This window comes from Alexandromys fortis, unplaced genomic scaffold, assembly GCF_014885135.2.
Source record: "Alexandromys fortis isolate MF-2015 unplaced genomic scaffold, M_Fortis_MF-2015_v1.1 scaffold_292, whole genome shotgun sequence".
In the NCBI taxonomy this organism is placed as follows: domain Eukaryota; kingdom Metazoa; phylum Chordata; class Mammalia; order Rodentia; family Cricetidae; genus Alexandromys; species Alexandromys fortis.
The window spans coordinates 238,076-259,050 of NW_026068162.1; the positions used below are offsets into that span (position 1 = coordinate 238,076).

The window sequence follows — 20,975 nt, forward strand, 5'->3', positions numbered from 1 at the left end:
GTTTCCTAATCCTGTGACATTCTCAAACACTTCAGAGCTACTCCCAGATGTTGCTCCCCATCTGGTGGGCAAACGGGGTGTTATTTCCAGTCCGGCTGTGGTCAGTCAGAAGCCAAGGCTATGCGTAGAGCAAAACAGAAAGGCCAAATGCCAAGATTCACTTACTACTTACGAACCTGGTGGCTTTACTTAGATTTGAATATTAAAGACTGAAATACTAACCAATCCTGAACAGGCTCTGAGAAGCTGTTTGCTTTGCCACAGTTCTCCACTTAAACATTATAATAATATTATTATTATCCCACAGGGGTATCATGAGGATTAATGAGACATTATCAAATCACTTTGAGCTACTCCCCTGGGGGTACTTAATAAATGGTATGTGTTCCCCCTGAAGTGCCACTTTTGACATTGATTTGTTGCAATGGGTTCTGCTGTCCAACAGGGCTGGAACGCACCCACCAACTCATTTCCCATAGGCGGCCGAGTGGCCGTCCAAAGGCAGTGGTTTTCGGTTAAAATAAATATGAATTGAAAGCGACAGTCAGCAATCAGAAGCAAAGAGGCCACTCTTAGAAATCCAGTATTTATTAAGTGCTCACAGTGAACAGCAAGAGGGTTTCTCAGTGTGATACAATACTGCAAACACTGGATTTGGAAGTAATCCAAGAGTCGAGGACCAGCTCTGTCACCAACTCGTTATGCAAGCTGAACAAATTGCTAAATTTCTCAGGGTCTCAAATACAAAATTAGGGCTGTCTGAACAAGTCCATCATCAGAGTCCTCCAGACAAGGCAAACCTATGCGAGAAGTGGAAAAAGTCATTTCTGAAAGCAAGACGCTCCGCAGCACGGAGAAACTTGTGACCATCCATCAAAGGTCCATCCTCTGCTCTAGTCTCCTTTGCCATTGATTAATATTAATTTCGGCATTAATTCCTGCACAAGGAAGAATAAATCACCTCCTAAGTCAGACATAGGAGTGCATGAGACATTCGGTCCTTAAAAATAGGGTCTTTGCCTTTCGGTGAGCTATCCTTGCAGCACGCAATCTTCCTCGTAATTAGGTTTACATAGATGAATATCCGCTCAACTGCTCCCTTAACCACCAGCTAACATGATACATATCAAATGATGCAGTGACCATCACACAATGTATTTCTCTGAAGTTGTGTGTTTAAGAGGGATTTATCGGGTTTGCTCAGCTTTTTTGTCTGACAATACACTTAACTCTGCAGTGCCCAGCACTGGGCCGGAAGTAAAGTTGAAGATGAAGAAATGATAAAGACTCTGGTGTTATACGACCCCACCCTCCATCCCCAGTGCTGGCTGTAGAAACCTGCAGGGTGACTGTACTGCCAGCTCTATCTTCCCTCACTCCTCATCCCAGGAGTCACAGTAAGTCCTGGACACAAACGAAGAAAAGCCTGCCTGGAGCAGACAGAAATACAGAGCATCGATTGTTGTGGAATTCGACTCAACAAACAAATGTTGAGTTCCCATGATTCCCAAGGTGCTTTGATGGTTGCTAAGAACAGAAGTTGGGCAAGCCCCTTCTATTATAGAGTCTGACGGCTGGGAGAGGGGGTAGAAAAGAATGACCACAAATCACTTACATCAAATTGGATTGTCAGCTCACTTCAGGGAATGATAAGACGTCTAGACAACAGTTCCTCTTTTGCAAATGACTGTGATGATTCAAAACAGAATCTTGTGACTCTAGTACTTATACTTGAGGGTAACTCAAATGCCCGGGACCAGAAATTAGGCTTAAAGCCAGCACAACAATTTGGAGAAACAGTTTAAGGGGAATAAATGTTTTCTCTGCGCCCAAAACAAGCAAGAAGGGCAGAAGCTACAAGAATGAAGGCTTTCCCACATTAGCGCCTAAAACAAGGCAAGTGCCCCACCACCAGGGCAGCTGCAGTGTATTAAATACAATCTAGGTTATCTGGCCTGCTCATGTCTGTCCTGCAGCAGACAAATCATTGAGTTATCTAACCACACAGATGAGGTGTGGTGAATTTTCTTTACCATCCCCCCTCTTATTTTCCCACCGAAAGTAGACTTTAAAAATCAGGCTGCCCTCGCTAATCCCAGGCAGAAACTTAGCCCTGATTCAGTCCAGGGCAAACTAGCTATTACGAAAGTGAGGTCTCTGAATGCCTTTAAGGACCCCTTTTTAAGACTCCCGGAAAGACTTCAGACCCTATGTGCCCATTAACTCTGTTGGGCTTCCTGTCCAAACACAATCGTTTACAGCACCTACACACCAGGTTTTAACAATCTTCTACCGTCCAAATTCGGGATGCTGGCCCCAGACTCACCTCTTGCCCACGCTAACCACCTAGCCTTCACCCCCTCCTCCCACAACATTCAGGGTCAGAAGGCCTGGCACCTGGTGGCCTTCCTTCTCCTTTGCCTGGGACTTCTGCTACCTACACTCCTGGAACTTGCCCTTCCTCCTGTCCAGGCAAAGTGTAAAAGGCCAGGAGGTCTGCATCCCGAGGGTCAAGGTGTGGTCCTTGAACAGATCTAACAGCCCTGAAATTGGGACTCGGTCACGCGCGGGAAGGGAATACACGCTATCCAGAAGCAAGTGGAGCCCAGGAATGAGGCCAGGCGGTGGGGATCCTCCAGGGCCAGACTGGCTGGGTAGCAGTTCAGAGGTTCCGGAGGGTCTGGGGAAGGGGATGCAAATTGGAGGAGATCCAGTGACAAAGAACCGCAAGGGGCACGGCCAGGAAGCGGGAAGTGCGCGCGCGCGCGGTGGGCGGGAAACCCGGGGGCGGCGGCGAGGCGGGCGCGCGCCCCGCGGGGAGGGGTGCGGAGGAGGGAGGAGGCGTCTGAACCGTGCAGCCCCGCGCGCCGCGCCAGCCCCAGACAGAGCCTCGCCGCAGCCGCAGCAACAGGCGGCGGGCCGGGCTCGCGGGGCGGAGGCGGCGGTGGGGCGGGGAGCTCGAGGAAGAGCGACTCGGGGCCGGCCGCCTCCTGCAAGGAAGAAGAGCACCGCCGCCTCCCGCGCTCGGCCTCCGCAGCCCTCTACCCGCCACCGCCGCGCCCACCCTGCGCAGGACCCCGCGAGCGGCGGCGCGCGCACCCTGCAGAGCCCCGGCCGCGCCGAGCTGCTGCCAGACATGACCGTGGTGCCCGGGGACCACCTGCTGGAGCCAGAGGCTGCGGGCGGCGGCGGTGGGGACCCGCCTCAGGGAGGCTGTGGCAGCGGCGGCGGCGGTGGCTGCGACCGCTACGAGCCGCTGCCGCCCGCGCTGCCCGCCGCGGGCGAGCAGGAATGCTGCGGGGAGCGCGTGGTCATCAACATCTCGGGGCTGCGCTTCGAGACGCAGCTCAAGACCCTCTGCCAGTTCCCCGAGACGCTGCTGGGCGACCCCAAGCGGCGCATGCGGTACTTCGACCCGCTCCGCAATGAGTACTTCTTCGACCGCAACCGCCCCAGCTTCGACGCCATCCTCTACTACTACCAGTCGGGGGGCCGCATCCGCCGACCGGTCAATGTGCCCATTGACATCTTCTCCGAGGAAATCCGCTTCTATCAGCTGGGCGAGGAGGCCATGGAGAAGTTCCGTGAGGACGAGGGCTTCCTGCGGGAGGAGGAGCGGCCCCTGCCCCGCAGAGACTTCCAGCGTCAGGTGTGGCTGCTCTTCGAATACCCGGAGAGCTCGGGGCCGGCCCGGGGCATTGCCATCGTGTCGGTGTTGGTCATCCTCATCTCCATTGTCATCTTTTGCTTAGAGACTCTGCCCGAGTTCCGAGATGAGAAAGACTACCCCGCCTCCCAGTCGCAGGACGTGTTCGAGGCCACCAACAACAGCACGTCGGGGACCGCCTCTGGAGCCTCCAGCTTTTCGGACCCCTTCTTCGTGGTGGAAACCCTGTGCATCATCTGGTTCTCCTTTGAGCTGCTGGTGCGGTTCTTTGCTTGCCCCAGTAAAGCCACCTTCTCCAGAAATATCATGAACCTGATAGACATTGTGGCCATCATCCCTTATTTCATCACTCTGGGCACTGAACTGGCTGAGCGACAGGGTAATGGGCAGCAAGCCATGTCTCTGGCCATCCTAAGGGTCATCCGCCTAGTAAGGGTCTTCCGCATCTTCAAGCTCTCCCGCCACTCTAAGGGGCTGCAGATCCTGGGGCAGACGCTGAAGGCATCCATGCGAGAGCTGGGGCTGCTCATCTTCTTCCTCTTCATAGGGGTCATCCTCTTCTCCAGTGCTGTCTACTTTGCTGAGGCAGACGACCCTTCTTCGGGTTTTAACAGTATCCCGGATGCCTTCTGGTGGGCAGTGGTAACCATGACAACTGTCGGCTATGGTGATATGCACCCAGTGACCATAGGAGGCAAGATTGTGGGCTCACTTTGTGCCATCGCAGGTGTCTTGACCATTGCATTGCCAGTTCCTGTGATTGTTTCCAACTTCAATTACTTCTACCACCGGGAGACAGAAGGGGAAGAGCAGGCCCAGTACATGCATGTGGGAAGTTGCCAGCACCTCTCCTCTTCAGCCGAGGAGCTCCGAAAAGCCCGGAGTAACTCCACCCTGAGTAAGTCGGAGTATATGGTGATCGAAGAGGGGGGCATGAACCACAGCGCTTTCCCCCAGACCCCTTTCAAAACGGCCAACTCCACCGCCACTTGCACCACGAACAATAATCCCAACTCGTGTGTCAACATTAAAAAGATATTCACTGATGTCTAATATATGATACAGTAGACAGACTGTGCCCAGTATTGTGTGGACCGTGCCCCCTTGGTCTGTGTATGCCCTTGATTTATACATTTCCAGACCATTCATCAAGGAAAGGCCATAAAAAAAAAAGTGGAAAAGCACACTGCATTCTCCCTCTCCCTGCCGCTTCATACTGACACAGGTGCCTGTTCTGCAAGTGGGCTGCGTTCTCTCAGCTCTTTTTTCTAAATCTCTCTCCTCGTCTTTTAGTTTTGTGACCAACAAACTTACATTAAAGCTTGATTTCTAGTCACCCCCCATGAAAACCCACATCCTGGGAGGAAACGAAACTTCAGGGGCCGGAGTAACTGTTTAACCTCAAAATCAAAAGATAGCTGTCTCTTTACTGAGTAGAGGAGGCGGGACTTAAATAATGCTCCTTGTTTGGTGAGCCGTTTGTTAGTGTTTGTGAACTGTTTGGTTTAATTACCCAGCCTCTGGATTGGTGGACAGAAAGTCTAACTAGAGCGATGGCTTATAAGCCCACCATGCATTGACTTTGTTTTTGACCAGTCTTTCCATTTGAATCTCTCCTCTAAGAATTTAAGGCTCGCAGTAACTTTGAACCAAAAGGGAAATGGCCCAAATGTCCTGATCTGACTATTAACTCTTTGGAGTTTGCAAAGCGTTTTGCGAGTATTAGACACGGATTCCAGTGAAGTTGTGAGTGTGTGCCCCAGCCAACATCTACAAACGTCTAGAAACTCGTTTTCAGAGCTGTCAAGAGCAACAACCAAGAATCCTAAGGCATGTGAGAGATAAGCTTCTGCGGTGTCACGAGAAGATTAAAGTGACAGACACCCCTTCCAGCGGAAGTTACTAATTCGGACCTGACTGATGCAGTTCCCATAGCAACCCATGTTTCCTGGGAAACCCGAAAAAGGTTGTCATGGCATCTTTTGCTCTTTAGCCCCACCCCCCTCAGGCCTTGCCGTTTCCACAGTAACCTTTCCAGATGGTTCCTACTAACATGATTTCATAAAGAAAAAAAAATACTATTTGAATAAACCGCACAAATTAAGTGTAAGACTGAGGTGAAATGAATCATAAGATGCTTTTTTATATTTTATATAAATCATTACTGTTATCCCATAATGACTGAAGCAAAAAGGAAAAGATCATCTTTGGAATGTTACACGTAAGCCACAATAAGTAAGACTCTGAATTAGATTTCAGGTTTTTTTTTTGGTAACAAATTTTAAAGATGCTCCTGCACAGTTCTTTCACCGAGAAATGACAAGCCGAGGAACGAAGAGACAACAACAGTATAAACATGTCCTGTGCAAAAGCAAGTAAAAGTCAGTGTACTCCAAGTCGTACTACAAGAGACCTTCAGATTTCCTGTTACAAAAGAAAAAGAAGTCCATCCGGACCCCACAACAGAATTATCACCATCCCAGCACTTGAAAAGCAAAATTAACCTCCGATATATGAGGGATGCAGGTTTTAAGGAGTGTATTATAGCCAATGGAAAAGAAGGATGGATCAGGAAGTAATAAGACCTTGGAAGAACACCTGCAGATTTCAGGCACATGCTGAGGGGTGCCAGCAGACAGGCAGAATCAGGTGAGCACTGTGGCTATGTGTCTTAGAGTGGTCCGTTTGGCAGGGAACCGGGCAAGCGTCATTCCTAGCTAGGTTTATCTTTGCAAAATCGACAGCTTTATAATACGTGCCAGTTGCCTTTTGAGAAGCTCGTTAGGAAATTTCCCCCATGTGTCCTAGGTTATCTTTTGGTTCCCATTGTTCATTGCAAAAGGATACAGAAATTTTTCTACTGAACAGCCTTTAGCCAAGCTGAGCTGAAAATTATTCCATTGCTTTGACCAACCCACTTGGCTCCTGAACAACTTGTTTCCCCTTTAAAATGAATTAAAAAGCAGACCCTACAACTGCTAGATTAGAGGTGCAGTTACATAATTCCTTAGTATCAGTAGTTCTTGAAGTAAATGCTTAAAAGTAAAATAGGGTTGGGCAGTTTACTTCAACGTAGTCATTCTGCTCTATGTGTGTTGTAAGAATTATACACTGCTTTCTGGCTTTGGTGACACAGAAGTAGTCTGTCCCTCGAGAGTACATGACAGTACCCTCATTTTCAAAGCTCGCAAAATCATTTCAGGTAATCTCTCATAAGCCTACCTAACATATTTGTGCATTTGAGAGACTGGGAAATATTAATGGAGGTTCTAAGAGGAAAGATAAAGGAAATATGAGAGGAAAAAAAGGTAGAGGCAATAATTCCCTGTCTACCTGGTTGCTGTTTGTTCTTTGTGTCTAAACAGAATTTTACCTACTTTCCTTTGCTTGTATGACCTTCTTTGGACAATTCACATTTTGATCTATGAGTTGGTCTTCTTGCTAGAGAGGCATTCCTTTCATGGCCCCTTTTGGTAATATTAGAGCAGTCACCTAAAAGACTCACATAAAGGTAACACTTTTACTGCTATTTAGGAATATAAGCACCTTGCTTATTTTCATAAACAGATCATGTTAGCCGATATATTTTTATGCTTCTTAAATCAGAGGAGGTTGAAGGACACCTTTTGTTTTCTTAACCAGAGAAATAGCACAGGTTTTGAGTCATAGCTTTCAGGTGATGTAATTGTTTCCAGTCGCCATATTGGAAACTCCTTAAAGGTTATAGGTTCTGTGTTTTGATTTGGGGATGCTTGACGATTTGGGTACTGTGCCTAGCACAGAAAGTAGGGCCTTGTGTTTGTCAGGTTAACGCTCTCACCTTACATCAGTATTTCCCGGCTTTTTAGTGAAGTGGCTGAAAGAAACTGTTTGCAGTCTTAGAGCAGGGTTTGGCTCCTGTCTCTGCTGAATGACCTTGAGAACATTACATAACTTCTCTATTCCTTACTTCCTTTTTCGTAATATAAAAGTAATAAATAATCCTTCATACATTTTTGTATTAAATAATTTAATGACGTACATCAGATTAAGAGACTACATGGTCTTATGGTCACTCCTTATGAGAGTTGTATAGTTAATGCAAAGCTTTGTGAATAAGAAACCAGTGATTTCCTGTTTGTACTAACGCAGTTAACATTTGCTAAGCATCAGCAACGCCCTGGACACTTGTCAGTTCTGTGGTGGCATTAACCTCATTTCAGTGAGGATGAGCACGAGATGACGGATGCTAAAGTGTTTCCCTGTGACTTCAAGCTAGTGAGACACCCAGCCACAATTAGAAGCCAGGTCATGATGACTCTAAAGCCATGCTAGGTTTGTGGTGCATCCTGAAAGATAAGATTAATCCCTGAGACTTTTAATTTTGGCTTCAGTCCATGTTACTAATTAGTGTGTAGAAACCTCATCAGCCTTCTGAAAATTAGCCCTTTCTTAGGAATGAGACCTGTGTAACCAGGAGAACCAAACCTAAGACATTTAAATCAGATTGAGATTGACTTTCCTTATAACATAATTGACGTATCTGGATTTAACCTTAGAAGCCATTATCAGTAATGTTAGGGATGCCTGCAAGGACAACGGTATTTCTGGGGTTTTTATAGTCATTTCCTGCTTGCATCATTTTAATTGGCAATATGATAAATAACATTATATAAATTATTAAACTTTTCATTTCCTGTACTTTGCTTAGGCTTCTGAGGAACCATATCGGAAATTAGTGTAAACATTTGACTCTTGCAAGAAAAGTAAGGGTTGCTTACAACAGGACAGAAAATAGGAGGTTCTCTGACCACTGAGATTTTTGGCATTAATGACTCACCTAGCCACTCCACGAGTCCGTAAGAGACTGCAGGAAAACAGTAAGACCTTGTATACTGGGTGTAGCACCTTCTCCAAGGCTCTAAATCTTTTATAACATGAAAACAGTGATTTGAGCTTTAGAGTAGCGTGCTAATGAATGCGCCTTTGCCTGTGCCAGTTAGCTTTGCCAGCTACAGGCTTCACTGTTGAACTTAGCTGAGCATCTTGAGTGTTGAAAGGAGATGCATGTGAGTTATGTGGCTGGATCGGTCCAACTCAGCACCACCTCGGGAGGATGCCTGTGCCCCACAGCCAGTGATCCAGAGCAGACCATAGAGGCTAACATTTAGTATTTATTTTTCTTGTGTGGCGTTTTAAACTCACATTGTGCCAAAATCAAACATCGTCTAACTATGGTGACAAAACGAGGTGGTGAAGAAAGTGTTATTTCTAAACTTCTAAACAGAATTTCAGGATTGATCGACTTTTATATACATAGTAGATGATATTTAAAGTTACGGTTTACATGACACGTATTTACAGCTTTGTCATATAACACACCCAGGCGACAGCTTTGTACACAGCATAGAACTCCAGCACATAATGGCATACACCAACAGTTCACTCCTTTGAGAACCGTAATTATATTTTCTACACATTGAAATTTTCAGCACTGTCTACAGCAGTTTCAAGCCCTTTCCACCTCTCAACTGTGACTAAAAGTGATAACCCCTCCCACTAAGAAATGCAAAGAAGCATGTGCCCCTCAATCCGGAGATGTGCAGAAACACTGTGAGGCCGAAGTGAGAAGTTCTAGACCTGGGAGAAGCTATTTAGGTAGGGATTACGTCTTAGGATTTTTTTTTGCTTTCTGTTTTGTAATGGGCCTTTTCAACTAAGAAAGAATTACTGGTTTGTAGGATTTCCTATGTTGTGCTGAGGTGTGTGTGTGTGTGTGTGTGTGTGTGTGTGTGTGTGTTATACACCTTCTGTGGAGGTATTTATCTTTGAGGAAAGATAAATCAGGGTAAATTAAAAAAAAAAATAATGGAAAGCTATAAAACTCCAAACCTTACTTACAAATTTTAACTTCCTGCCAGAAAATGGTCAGTGTGGTGTGGTGTCTGATACTAGTATTCATTGTATACTCATTCTCAGCCTGCAAAAACAGCCTGATTGATGGAGGTGGGTCTTGTATCTTATCTGTGCAACACCTGATGATTCCAGTTCATTAGAGATTTACAGCTGCTTGGCTTGGCTTTTAGTGGTGCTGCGGGCCAATTTTCTCTTCCAAACTGCAAAGATAACATATCCCCGAAAGGCGTTTTTGTGACCTCCCTCCCTCCCTCTTTTTCCTTCCTTCCTCCCTTTGCCCTCCATCAGATGCATTTTTCTTGCACTTCAAGATGTGCACCATCATGTACTTTAGAAAGGAGTCCTGGAAAAGAGGCTCCATCATCTTCTTGAGGGCCATATTCTTACCATAACTCAGGTGAAGAATAGGAACAATTCCCTGGAAAACCCCTAGGGCTCTGGTCATTAGTAATATAGCAACTAAATAAACCCCAAATATTGTTTCTTCATATCTGAAGAGTAATAGAACAGGTGCTTATTCAGGGTTCGGGTGTTGCATATGATGAGGTCCCTCATTCGCTTGTGGAAGAAGGAAGCATTTTCTCTTCCTGTGAGCTTCCAAGTTGGGACTGTCACTGTACCAAGTCTCTGGGGAATTTATGAGGAGGTCCCCCACGAGCTCTTCACTAAGAAGGCTATCCTCAAACCATCATTGTCTCTCACCCAGATTTTTATTGACCCTACTAATTGATACCCCAGCTTCTCTCCTTTCCCTTAATTGATTCAGTTCTTAGCATGAAACCCTCAGTAATCCTTTCTTCTTTTCTTCGGTTTTTTTTTTTTAATTGGGTTTTTCTTGTTCTTTTTGTTTGTTTGGCTGGTTGGTTGGTTGGTTGCTCAGGAACAAGGCTTGCCTGGAACTCATTCCGCAGACCAGGTGCATCTTGAACTCATAGCAGTCTTTCTGTATAGACCTCACAGTGGCCTGCACAGCCCTACCTAATTCTCTAACTCTTCTGGCCTTATTTGTCTTTCTGACACTTGATCCAGAGTGCTCTACAGGCTCTTTTTTTTTAATATTTATTTATTTATTTATTATATATACAATATTTGACTGTGTGTATGCCTGCAGGCCAGGAGAGGGCACCAGACCTCAGTACAGATGGTTGTGAGCCACCATGTGGTTGCTGGGAATTGAACTCAGGACCTCTGAAAGAGCAGCCAGTGCTCTTAACCTCTGAGCCATCTCTCCAGCCCCTCTACAGGCTCTTTTTAAAATGGAGAAATCATCTCCACCTTGCAGGGTTTGTGCTGGCTGCTCCTTATGCATAGTGTGCTCGAGCCTTCGAGTGTCATCCATATGACTCAGTCCATCGCCCCCTTGCTGTGTCACCTTCTCATCACAGCCTTCCCGGCCAGTCTGCTTGCCACTACAGCCCCGTTTGTGCCTTTCTCTCTTTAATCTTCCTTCTAGCGTAGTATGTATTTTGTCTATTCGATTTATTATTTTCTTTTTTCCTTCCTTGAGGCCATGGCCTGGACTGGTACCTGAAACACATTTGTGTTCAGTGTGTATTTATTGGAGGAACATGTGGGTTTTCTTGCATGGTTTTCATTGCTGCAGGGCTCCCACTCCTTATCATGCTCTCGTGGATAAAATTTCTGCCCTTTTGTCCATTGGAAAGACTTCGATGTATATAACATACTTCAGATTCCTATGAGAAGCTCTACCCGTTTGTAAGGATGGAATCCCTTGATTTAAATATGGATATCATCAAGGGTGCTTAGCACTTAAGATGTTTCCCGGAGACCGTGGGTCCTACATAGAAGCTAGTAGAGTACTTCTTATAGCTAGTAGTCCTCTTCACACATGAGGACAAAGACTTATGGACCCGAGTGTTACAGAAAATCCCAACAGATGACTCCCCTGGGAATTAACCTTTCCATTAAACAAAGATACTGCCATGGTTTTAGATAGCATTGTGGCAGATGTATTCTCTTTGGCAGGATGTGAGATTCTGCTGAGTTAGAGAGAAATGTGTTTCTCCATACTCCCGTTGAATTGTCTCCATTCCCAAGCAAATCAGACCAGTGGATGGGCTGGAGGTTTCTTCTGCACATCCAGGCAGCATCGTTTGCTTACTAAATGTGTCAACAAATTAAAATCAACATATGTGTTTGAGTTTACATACGTAAACCAACAGAAGTTAGAGACTCCATTCAGCAGCTTATCTAATAAGCCTATGTGGAACCAAATACTCTATGTGAAAATATCTTGCTAGGTCTTCTTAAAGAAATGACATAAAACAAAAGGTAGAAATAAATAATGTCTCGTTTTTCATGCTTTTGAATTTTTTGAATTGTGTATGTATTTGTGCGTGGGTGGGTGTGCCCACAATACAGTTGTGGAGGTCAGCAGACAACTACCTTTTAAGAGTTGGTTCTCCCTTTCCACTGTGTGGGTTGCAAGAATCAAACCTGGGTCATCAGGTTGGTGGCACGTGCCTTCACCCACTGAACCATCTTGCTGGTTCCCATATGTCACATTTCAAAGACACTTATTCTCTCTAAATACAAACTGTAGTATCGTTGTTTTATTCCTAGAGTCTGTGAACTTTTTAGCTGCATCCCTTTTTACTGATTTGAAAAGACCAGTTTGTTATGCTATATAAGATTTAGATATTTTACTTACATGTTTAGATCTGTAAATTTTAGATATTCATTAGTAGTAGACTTAAATATTCCTCATGTTACTCAAAGTAACGTTTATTTAGTTTCAAAGCTCATTTCCCAATGAATTTCCTGTTTTTTGACAATGCTCATATCTTTCAGATTACTAACTTTAAGTACTGTTGTGTTTAAACCTTTTGTTGCTTGCCAACAGTTCATAACTTCCAAAACTTCAACCAGAAAACCATACATAAATAGAGAAAACTCTTTCCTAGTCTTTGGGCTTATTCGTTACTGTTTAGCTGCTGGAACTGTAGAACTTACTGGTGATGTGGCCAACATTAAGTGTTTTGTTTGGGGTTTTTGTTTGTTTGTTTTTTGTTTTATGGTTTTGTTTTGTTTTGTTTTTGTTTTTCTGAGACCGGGTTTCTCTGTGAAAAAGTCCTGGCTGTCCTGGAATTCACTCTGTAAACCATGCTGACCTTGAACTCACAGAGATCCACCTGCCTCTTCCTCCTGAGTGCTGGGATTAAAAGCCTGTGCCACCACCGCCTGGCATATTAACTTTTTAATAGATGTCAAAATACAGGCACAACATGAGAACAAAATCCCAATAAATCTACATTTTTAGGATGAATCCAACCCTCTCATCAAATACACATTGTTCAGTGGGCTGAATCTATAGTTCTTTCTCTTTGAACTTGATAGAATTATGAGTTGCTTCTTTGCAACTGAATAGTTATTAAACTTTGCCCATTCTTGTCCCCCTTTTGAGCAGGTTTCTTTAATTATAGGTCATCATTTTTCACAATACCTTCTATCTCTTTTATAGAATTCATTTTGATACTTAATGTCTATTCATTCCTTTTCAACCCACTTCTTATCCACTAACATAAGCATTCTTATACTATTCAGATAGCACCTTTATTTTTATTTCTATAGAATTACAACTTTATCTACATTTATAACCTATTAAGATACTGTATGATTCGTGTGTGTGTGTGTACATGCATGCAAGTATGCAGATAGATATGTATGTGAGTGCAGGTTTTTGTGGGCATGTGTGCACATGTATACAGAGAACGGAGCTCAACCATGGGTGTCATTCCTCAGGAGCTATCCACCATGTATTTCTCTCATTTGCCTGGGGCTTACCAAGCAGGCTAGACTGGCTGGCCAATCAGTGCAAGGGTCTCCACCTGTCTCCACCTCCCCCAGGATGAGTTTATAAGCACATACCACCAAGCCCTGCCTTTCTGCACAGGTCCTGATGATCAAACTCATGTCCTCATCCTTGTGCAGCAAGTTCTTTACCTACTGAGCCATCCACCCAGCCCTACATTATTCTTACCAGACATTTCAAAGCCTTCACAGGAAGTAGTGGACACATGAGATTTAAGACAGGAAGCCCAGCCACTTTACTGAATTGAAATGGTAGCAAAAACAAGTGTAACTTAACTGAACCATCTCAAGACAAATAGACCGAAGGCTCAGCAAGCAAAGAATAAGGACTTATATTCTAAATGGAGGCCATATCATTCATGTTATTAGTGTTTTCTTCCTAGTGGCAGTTCATAACTAAACCATTGCAGTTTCCGTATTTTCATAATAAAAATTAAGCATACTTTAGATCTATTCTTATTTTTTACTCAAAAAAAGTAGTGTAAAGAAAGTGTTGACCGTATGACCAAGTGCGATCCATACCGCCAAGAAAAATGTTTCTGCAGATAATTGCTAAAGTGCATAGCTTGATGAATGAACAATTCTCCCATCAAAAGTGCGGTGGAATCCCAGATCCTCATCTTTGGGACATCTGCTAAAGCCAGGAGTGTATGTGAGGAAGAGTCTTCTTCATGAGCCTGATAGATAATGTTCACACGTTTAACAGTCTCTGCTTATGTCTTTGTGGGTTTCCTTTGTATTACAGAATAAGCAGATGTTTTGATGACATAACCCGAATTTAATGTATCCTTTTTTATCCACTTAGCATACCTATAGTGAGGACCCAAAATGTGTCAGACACTGCAAGGCGGTTGGGACTTGCCTTTGTAATATATAAAATGTCTACTGAGTACCACAGTCCGTTCTGGATTCTGGATAAAACTGAAAACCAGGAGAGGGAGTTCACCAAACCTATAGCCTTCTTTTCTTGGTTCTTCGCAGCCCCTGACAAAGAAGTTTTTGTTTTAATTCTTTAAAGTGATAGATAACTGCACATAGTCATGTTTTAAGGATCATTAGATTTGTAACAAAAAGGTGCTAGGCTCTCACACTCACAAGGCTTTCTTCCTTCCCCTTCTCTCCCCTCCCCTTCCCTTCCTTCCCTCCCCTTGCCATCCCTTCCCTTTCCTTGCCTCCACCTCCCTCTCCCTGCTCTTTACCCCATCCCTCTCCATTTAACGCCTCTCTAAGGACAGAAAGTCTATTCATTACAGAGAGTTCTCATTTTAGCTCACCACAGGAGGAGATACAACCAGAAATCTTTGGAAATCATTGAGAAGATAACACATTTTTCTAAAAGTCACTGTAAACCTGCCAGATGGCCTTGAGGATAAGGATAAACTCTCTCTTCCAAAAGCGCACTATCCTTTTAGTTTGGACTAATGGATCATTATTAATTGAAAAATTATAGCTAGCATAATCTGAAACTTTCTGATCTACAAATTGGAGCCATTCAAAATATAGTCTACAGTATTTCAAAAAAATGAATTTTTTTGAACTTTACAGCTAAAAGTAAGGAAACATAAATTTAAAGAAATTCATAAATGGAACTTTCCTTGTAACATAAATTCTATCATTTCAAATGCTAAATATAGTGTGATTATTGCATCTTCTCTATCCAACAGGTCCCTCAAGAGAGCCCCACATAAAGAACTGCAGAGTGACCCTGACCAGAAGCATGCTCAGTTTTAACTGCTTGGATGAGAGCGGAATGACAGTAACATATTTTTATTTCAGTTAATATTCAGAGATACATCTCTAAAAAATGCTTCACTTGAAGGAAAGAACTCAGAGCTGTAGGGTACTCTTCATATTATGAGTGGTACAAATGATATCAAGCAGGAGAGAAGAGAGGAACATTAAAAATAAAAAATATTTAAAAAAATAAAATATTAAGGTATCATCTTAACCTGTTGACATTCTGATGGAGTCAAGACATCCCCAAACTACAATCAGTGTCACGGATAAAGATAACCTTCTGTGTGTTTCTAACAAGCCAACTATTGCTGGTTTGTTTTTTTTTTTTCATTCAAGTATTGAACTGTATTTAATTGTGAAACATGTTCCTATCGTCTGTGTTCTGGGTTAGGTTTAACTTTATCTGTGAGTGTGTGACTATACCAAAGGCTTCCGTTGGTAGACCCATCCCATTCACACAAATAAGTGAAGTCAACACTGTGCCCAGAGGAGTGGTAGTAAAGAAACGTGCCTTGCCTGATGAGACATTCTTTTATTTTTTAATTCAAAATTATAGATTAACAAATTAGATTTTAGGTAGGTTTTAGTTGACCTTAACTTTACAAAAAATGCAGTAGTTCTTATTCTGTTTAAGTTGTCTGTGTTAACTAAAATTACAATACTTAGTTATACTTAGGCATTTATTATATATCAAGTTCTATTTTATTTTCATGGGATGTTTGGTACGGTGAGACAAAGTACATTCTTTAAGATATATATAATATCTCATCTGATGTTTATAACTTTTCCTTCAAAGTTATATGTGTAAAATATTCTTTGACTCATTTTCTATTTTTATATTCTTTTAGAAATGGAACTCTTTTTCAATTAAAAAGGGGCAAATTTTTAGTTGGAAAAGAGACTCGGGAGGTCATAAAGACGGCGTCCCATTTGGGAACATTTAACTTCTGTGCCATTATTGTATTTACTGTGACATCTCAGCAGAATGGTAGCTATTTGTATATTATTTCATAAGCCTTATGGAAAGTCAAACTGTGAACATTCAATATGTACACTACTTTATTCACTTGCATAGTTTATTGTCAAGATATGCCTGAACAAGTGCATAAAAAGCAATGAGTACTTTTAGAAGTTTAATCATATGATGACCTAAAAATTCAAATGATGAATTTCATTAATCATAAGAACCTTAGTTAACAGCCACTTACCTAGTAACCCCCAAATAGGTAGAAACACAATCCAGGTAACTTTCTTTGAGGCAATGTCTAAAGTGAAGTTTTAATAATCTCCTGGAAATTTCTTCATGTCAAAACATGGAGACCATATTGCTATCATTTTAATGAAGATAAAGGGATGACAGCTGTCTTTGCTTTGAGTGATGTGAGCCTCCAATAGAAATGGCCATGAGTACAGTGAGAATACAGCCACCACCTTGTTTTTGTTAGTGTTCGCTCATGTTGTAGAGATACTAGCACTGGGAATAGTGAGCCCTTTGCAGTCATCTGACTCCTCATAACTGATGGCCACAGCCCCGTTAGCAGTAAAGCAATCATGGTGGATGAAAACAAACCAGGGGTTCTTAAACGTTCAGGTGTTTGTGTAAGGATCAGTAGGTGTTGCTAAATTGTGCAAGAAATACCTTCATACAATGACCCATCTTTAAGCAATGTAGTGTATGTAATAGTATATCTCTTTTAGGATTATAGGCCACAGTTAAAATAAAGACAAAATCTGGAATACAAAATCTGGAATTTTGCACACACACACACGCGTGCACACACACACCAAAGAAGAGCTCAGAACAGTGTCAGATGCATAACATACCAAAACATTCACATGATGAGTAGTAAAAATAGCATGAGCTTCGATAACAGGATACTGGCATTCTTACCCACTGCCTACCTCTGGGACCCCAGGTAAGTCATTACCATTGCTAGACTTTAGTTTCTTGAATTGCAGAGTGGGCATGCCAGGTTCAGCAAACTCCAAAGCCCTTTCCCGCTACCAAATCCTGTTACACACATCTCTTGAAAAATGCTTTGAAGAATACTTACACACTAGGATTTTTATATGCATTTCTAAAGAATAAATTGGAATAAGATTTAAGCTTTGAAAGTGCCATGAAATATCTCATTCTTCAGATTGTGAGAAGAAGAAATAGGATTTCTTCTCCTTTAAGATCTTTTCACTCATCTATAATAGGATCATGAAAAACGGAGGGGTGGGGCATCCCTCTGTAGAAGGGAAGCAGATTAATGAAACAGCTAACAAGATGGGGGCAGGTATCGGTAACATTAATTGGACGTTAAGGTGATTTGCACAGTGTGCATGAAACGCTGAAATGGTCCCAGAACTTTACTGCACATTAGGAGACTAAAGGTAGGAAAAGATGGGAAAAGACCGGAGAACAGAAGTGTTTGCCTTATTCTCTCTTTGTTCTTTTTACACGCGGGAGCCCAGATGGAGATCTTCATTGCAATACTGAGTCTGCCGAGCACTCATTGCCCCAGGAAAGTCCTTTCAACTTCTCAGAACTCCAGTTTCTTAATCTATAAAGAGTTTAAATTTGAATTTAGTAATCTGCATATTTCTTTTCATCTTTTAACATTCTGCGGCATTTCAGGTTCTTAAAACATTTGCATAAATACCCTTATGTGTTGATCCCCCCCCATCAGTCACTATGATGCCGTAGAGTTTTCAAGAAACTGGGTAGATTATGAACTCAGACGTGTGTATTCCTAATACTGCTGTTTGACCTCGACAAGACCTGAAAAACTTAGACCTCATTCTCATTCAGATCTAGCTAAATTGTTAAAACTTGTCATTTCATCTTTTAATGTTGAATTCATTCCCTAAACAAATGTCTTTTCAAGTTACTCTCCACAATTTGTTGTAATTTAATAATCAAATATATTGGCATACCAGTGAACTATAGCTGACTGTAAGATACAATTTTTGTCACATTTAAAAGTTAATGCCCTCTTGGTCCCAGAAACTATAACTATAATATAAAAGAATATTCATAAATTTTGTGAATTTTTTAATACAAAGGAGGCCCAATGGAGCCATACTGTAATTTGTTTTGCTCAGGAGTGAGAAAAACATTCAGGGATACCCAAACACTTCTGTTTGGCATTAGTGGACAATTGAGGAAAGAAGGGTTATATCTTTTTGCACAACAAAGATGACAGGTGACGATGCCCATTAAAAATGGGAGTATTTTCTGGTGACTGACTTTAGTGTAGAAAGAAATAGGTTAGAAGAACGCCAGAGTCAGACACTAGAAAACTTATTAAAATGGTAATGGTCCATTGAATAATGGAAATATTTTTGTCATACTGAGATCCTTTGTCCAGAAAGTTAGTCCTATTTCCTTTCCATTCAGAAAGGGGCAGGTTTCAGATGCCTCTGTCATAATAGGAAATGTATATTTTGACTAGTGGAGAAATTAGCTAAAGCATCTAATCTGATCATTTTAGTTTTGTGAAGCTGAAGTTTCATCTTAGGTGTAGTTAGTCTCTTGCATATGTGGTAGTGTCCGTAATCTTGAGGAATGATTTCATTAGCTTTGTTTTTCTTTTTAAGTTGATAAAATGTGCTAAATGGTGATCCCAGCATACCGTGTTAATACTGTATCCTACAACCATTTGTGAAAAAACCACAGTGTTCCTCTTCTGGTAAATTGTTTCTATGGTGTGATTGTTTCATGCTGGGGGGTGGGGGTGGGGAGGATAAGTATTTAGTTAAAATGTCAAAGTGTTTTTCTTAAATGCCATAAAATTGTGTGACATTAAACCAAATAGGAATATCCTCTTTTTCAACTGTGAGAGAACTGTATAGACTACTTTGGGGACTACCCCATAAATGCTATCATTTGTGGTTTTTTTAAGCTCATATATTATAGGTGTAACATACAATATATACCACATACAAAGGAATGCAAACAGTGTATGTAGTGTTTCTTGGAGTCTACACCTGTTCATTTACATAAATACTTACGCATTGCAAAGACCATCAACATACTCTATTTCATTTCTAAAGCACTGCCCACATGAATTACTAATAGTATCTAGAGTTTAGAGATAGAACAGTCAAGGTGTTAAAGAGTCTAGTGACTTACCATAGACCATGTGCCCATAAGTGACTCTAAATGTCATTCACTTTGCACTTGCCATCCTGGCATGTGTGTGTTCTTTCTCGCTGCGTTGTATTTCAAACTTAAACACCAAAAGATGTGTTAAAATTTTAATGTTGTAGGGAAAAGGAGTCATTGGGATTGTGTTAGACCTTCTTAGATAACTTCCAACCTCTGTCTACCTACTGTAATGCCCAAGGATTTTACCAACTAAAACATAAGTCCCCACACACAAGTCATACACCCTCATATCCATTTAATGTCACCATGCCAAACAAAACTGCTCTTCATCGATCTCTTTTACTTGGCTTTTTTAAAAACCCATCGTAACAGCTAATTTCGGAACAGTTTTTCAAAGCAACTAGAGAAATTGCAGCTGTTCTGACTCAAAGGGGAAAAAAACTAGGCCCCATAGCAATCATTTTTTAGTTTGTGTATGACTGGAGGAAACGAGAGAAGGGAGTTGGGAGGGTGTGTATATTCTAGAGAAACTATCCTTTTCAGTAACTGTGTAGATGTACTGGATTATTAAGTCGTAGGTAGAAGTTTGTTAACATTAGCCATAGTTCAATTACTGGTAAGCTTTCCACTCATTTAACGATATACTTAAGGATTTTCCCCCAACTTACATTACAACCAATGACTTCTCGGTTTGAATATGAAGAACAGTCATGTTTCAACCCATGACCGATATTCCATTTTCGTTCTCAAGTATCAGGTAGCCGCTAGTACTGCTTACCCTTGTAAATCAATAGTCTGTGATTCGTTCTGTACTTCTCTGTGCAATGCAGTGTTAACTGTGAATAGTTAAAGAAAATGTGTTACTATACTGGCATTTAATATTTCCTAACATTGACTTCAGTTTTCCCCATCGAGTAGGTAAGTCAACCAAGTATTATTTTGTATGAAATGAAGTAATATTTATTCTTAATAACAACGGTATTCTTACTACAATGTCAAATCAAACATGCATTTTCTATTTTTATATTCGTTTTCTTTTGACATTGAGTTAGGTCAAGTTACCGTATAGTAATGTAAAGTTAAATTTTTATGCCATGTTCGCTGCTTAATTTGGGGCCTTTTGTTAAGTAAACACCTGTGAGTTTTGATTGTGTGATATTTCTTGTGATGATTTTTTTAATTTGTCATTGGACTGGAAGTGTTTATTGCAAATGTTAAAAACATAATCCAATAAAACACCTGGAAATGTTCTATTGCAGTAATAATTCCAAATGACTGTTTGTTTCCTCTCTTCTCATACCCCCTCTCTCCGATCTTCCCTTCCTCCACCTTCCCTCCTTCCACTTTATTTCTTTATTTTGATTTTCCAGAAGAAACATCAAAAGCTAAGCTCTTGTCAACAGTTCCAGCATCAGCTGCCTTTGGATCATCTATCACTTGTCCTCCCTTACAGCAAAGGCTTCTAACATTCCCTAGATGCTGTTCCATTGCCTGGTCTTACAGTTCTAGAATCCCAATGAAGTCTCAAAGACGAAAAATAAAAGATTAACAATAATGCTGAGCCTTTATGTCTTATTCCAGTCGTAGAGTAAATGATGACATTACTTCATTTAAAATAGTAATCCCGTTCATCTAGGTACTGCCCTGTTCAAAACAGTGTGGAGGTATTATGGGCAGTGTGTGGATGACTCTTTTTATCAGATGGATTATAGATAGCCAGATATTCCAAAGTTTGTAGATTAGGAGAGT

The 20,975-nt window shown here is 41.9% G+C and overlaps 1 protein-coding gene across 2 annotated transcripts; it reads left to right on the top strand.

The window, feature by feature from the left end:
• The first annotated feature begins 2,867 nt into the window (after positions 1 to 2,867).
• Kcna3 (potassium voltage-gated channel subfamily A member 3) lies at positions 2,868 to 20,491 on the top strand. 2 transcript variants are annotated; one of them, XM_050127830.1, is made up of 3 exons: positions 3,006 to 6,316; positions 9,139 to 9,304; positions 15,058 to 20,491. In XM_050127830.1, the coding sequence occupies exon 1, from the start codon at positions 3,137 to 3,139 to the stop codon at positions 4,718 to 4,720; it is 1,584 nt and encodes a 527-aa protein (XP_049983787.1). In that variant the 5' UTR covers positions 3,006 to 3,136; the 3' UTR covers positions 4,721 to 6,316; positions 9,139 to 9,304; positions 15,058 to 20,491. The 2 variants fall into 2 exon arrangements, with proteins under 2 accessions (XP_049983788.1, XP_049983787.1); XM_050127831.1 differs by lacking the exon at positions 9,139 to 9,304 and having other exon boundaries at positions 2,868 to 6,316.
• Positions 20,492 to 20,975: the final 484 nt, after the last annotated feature.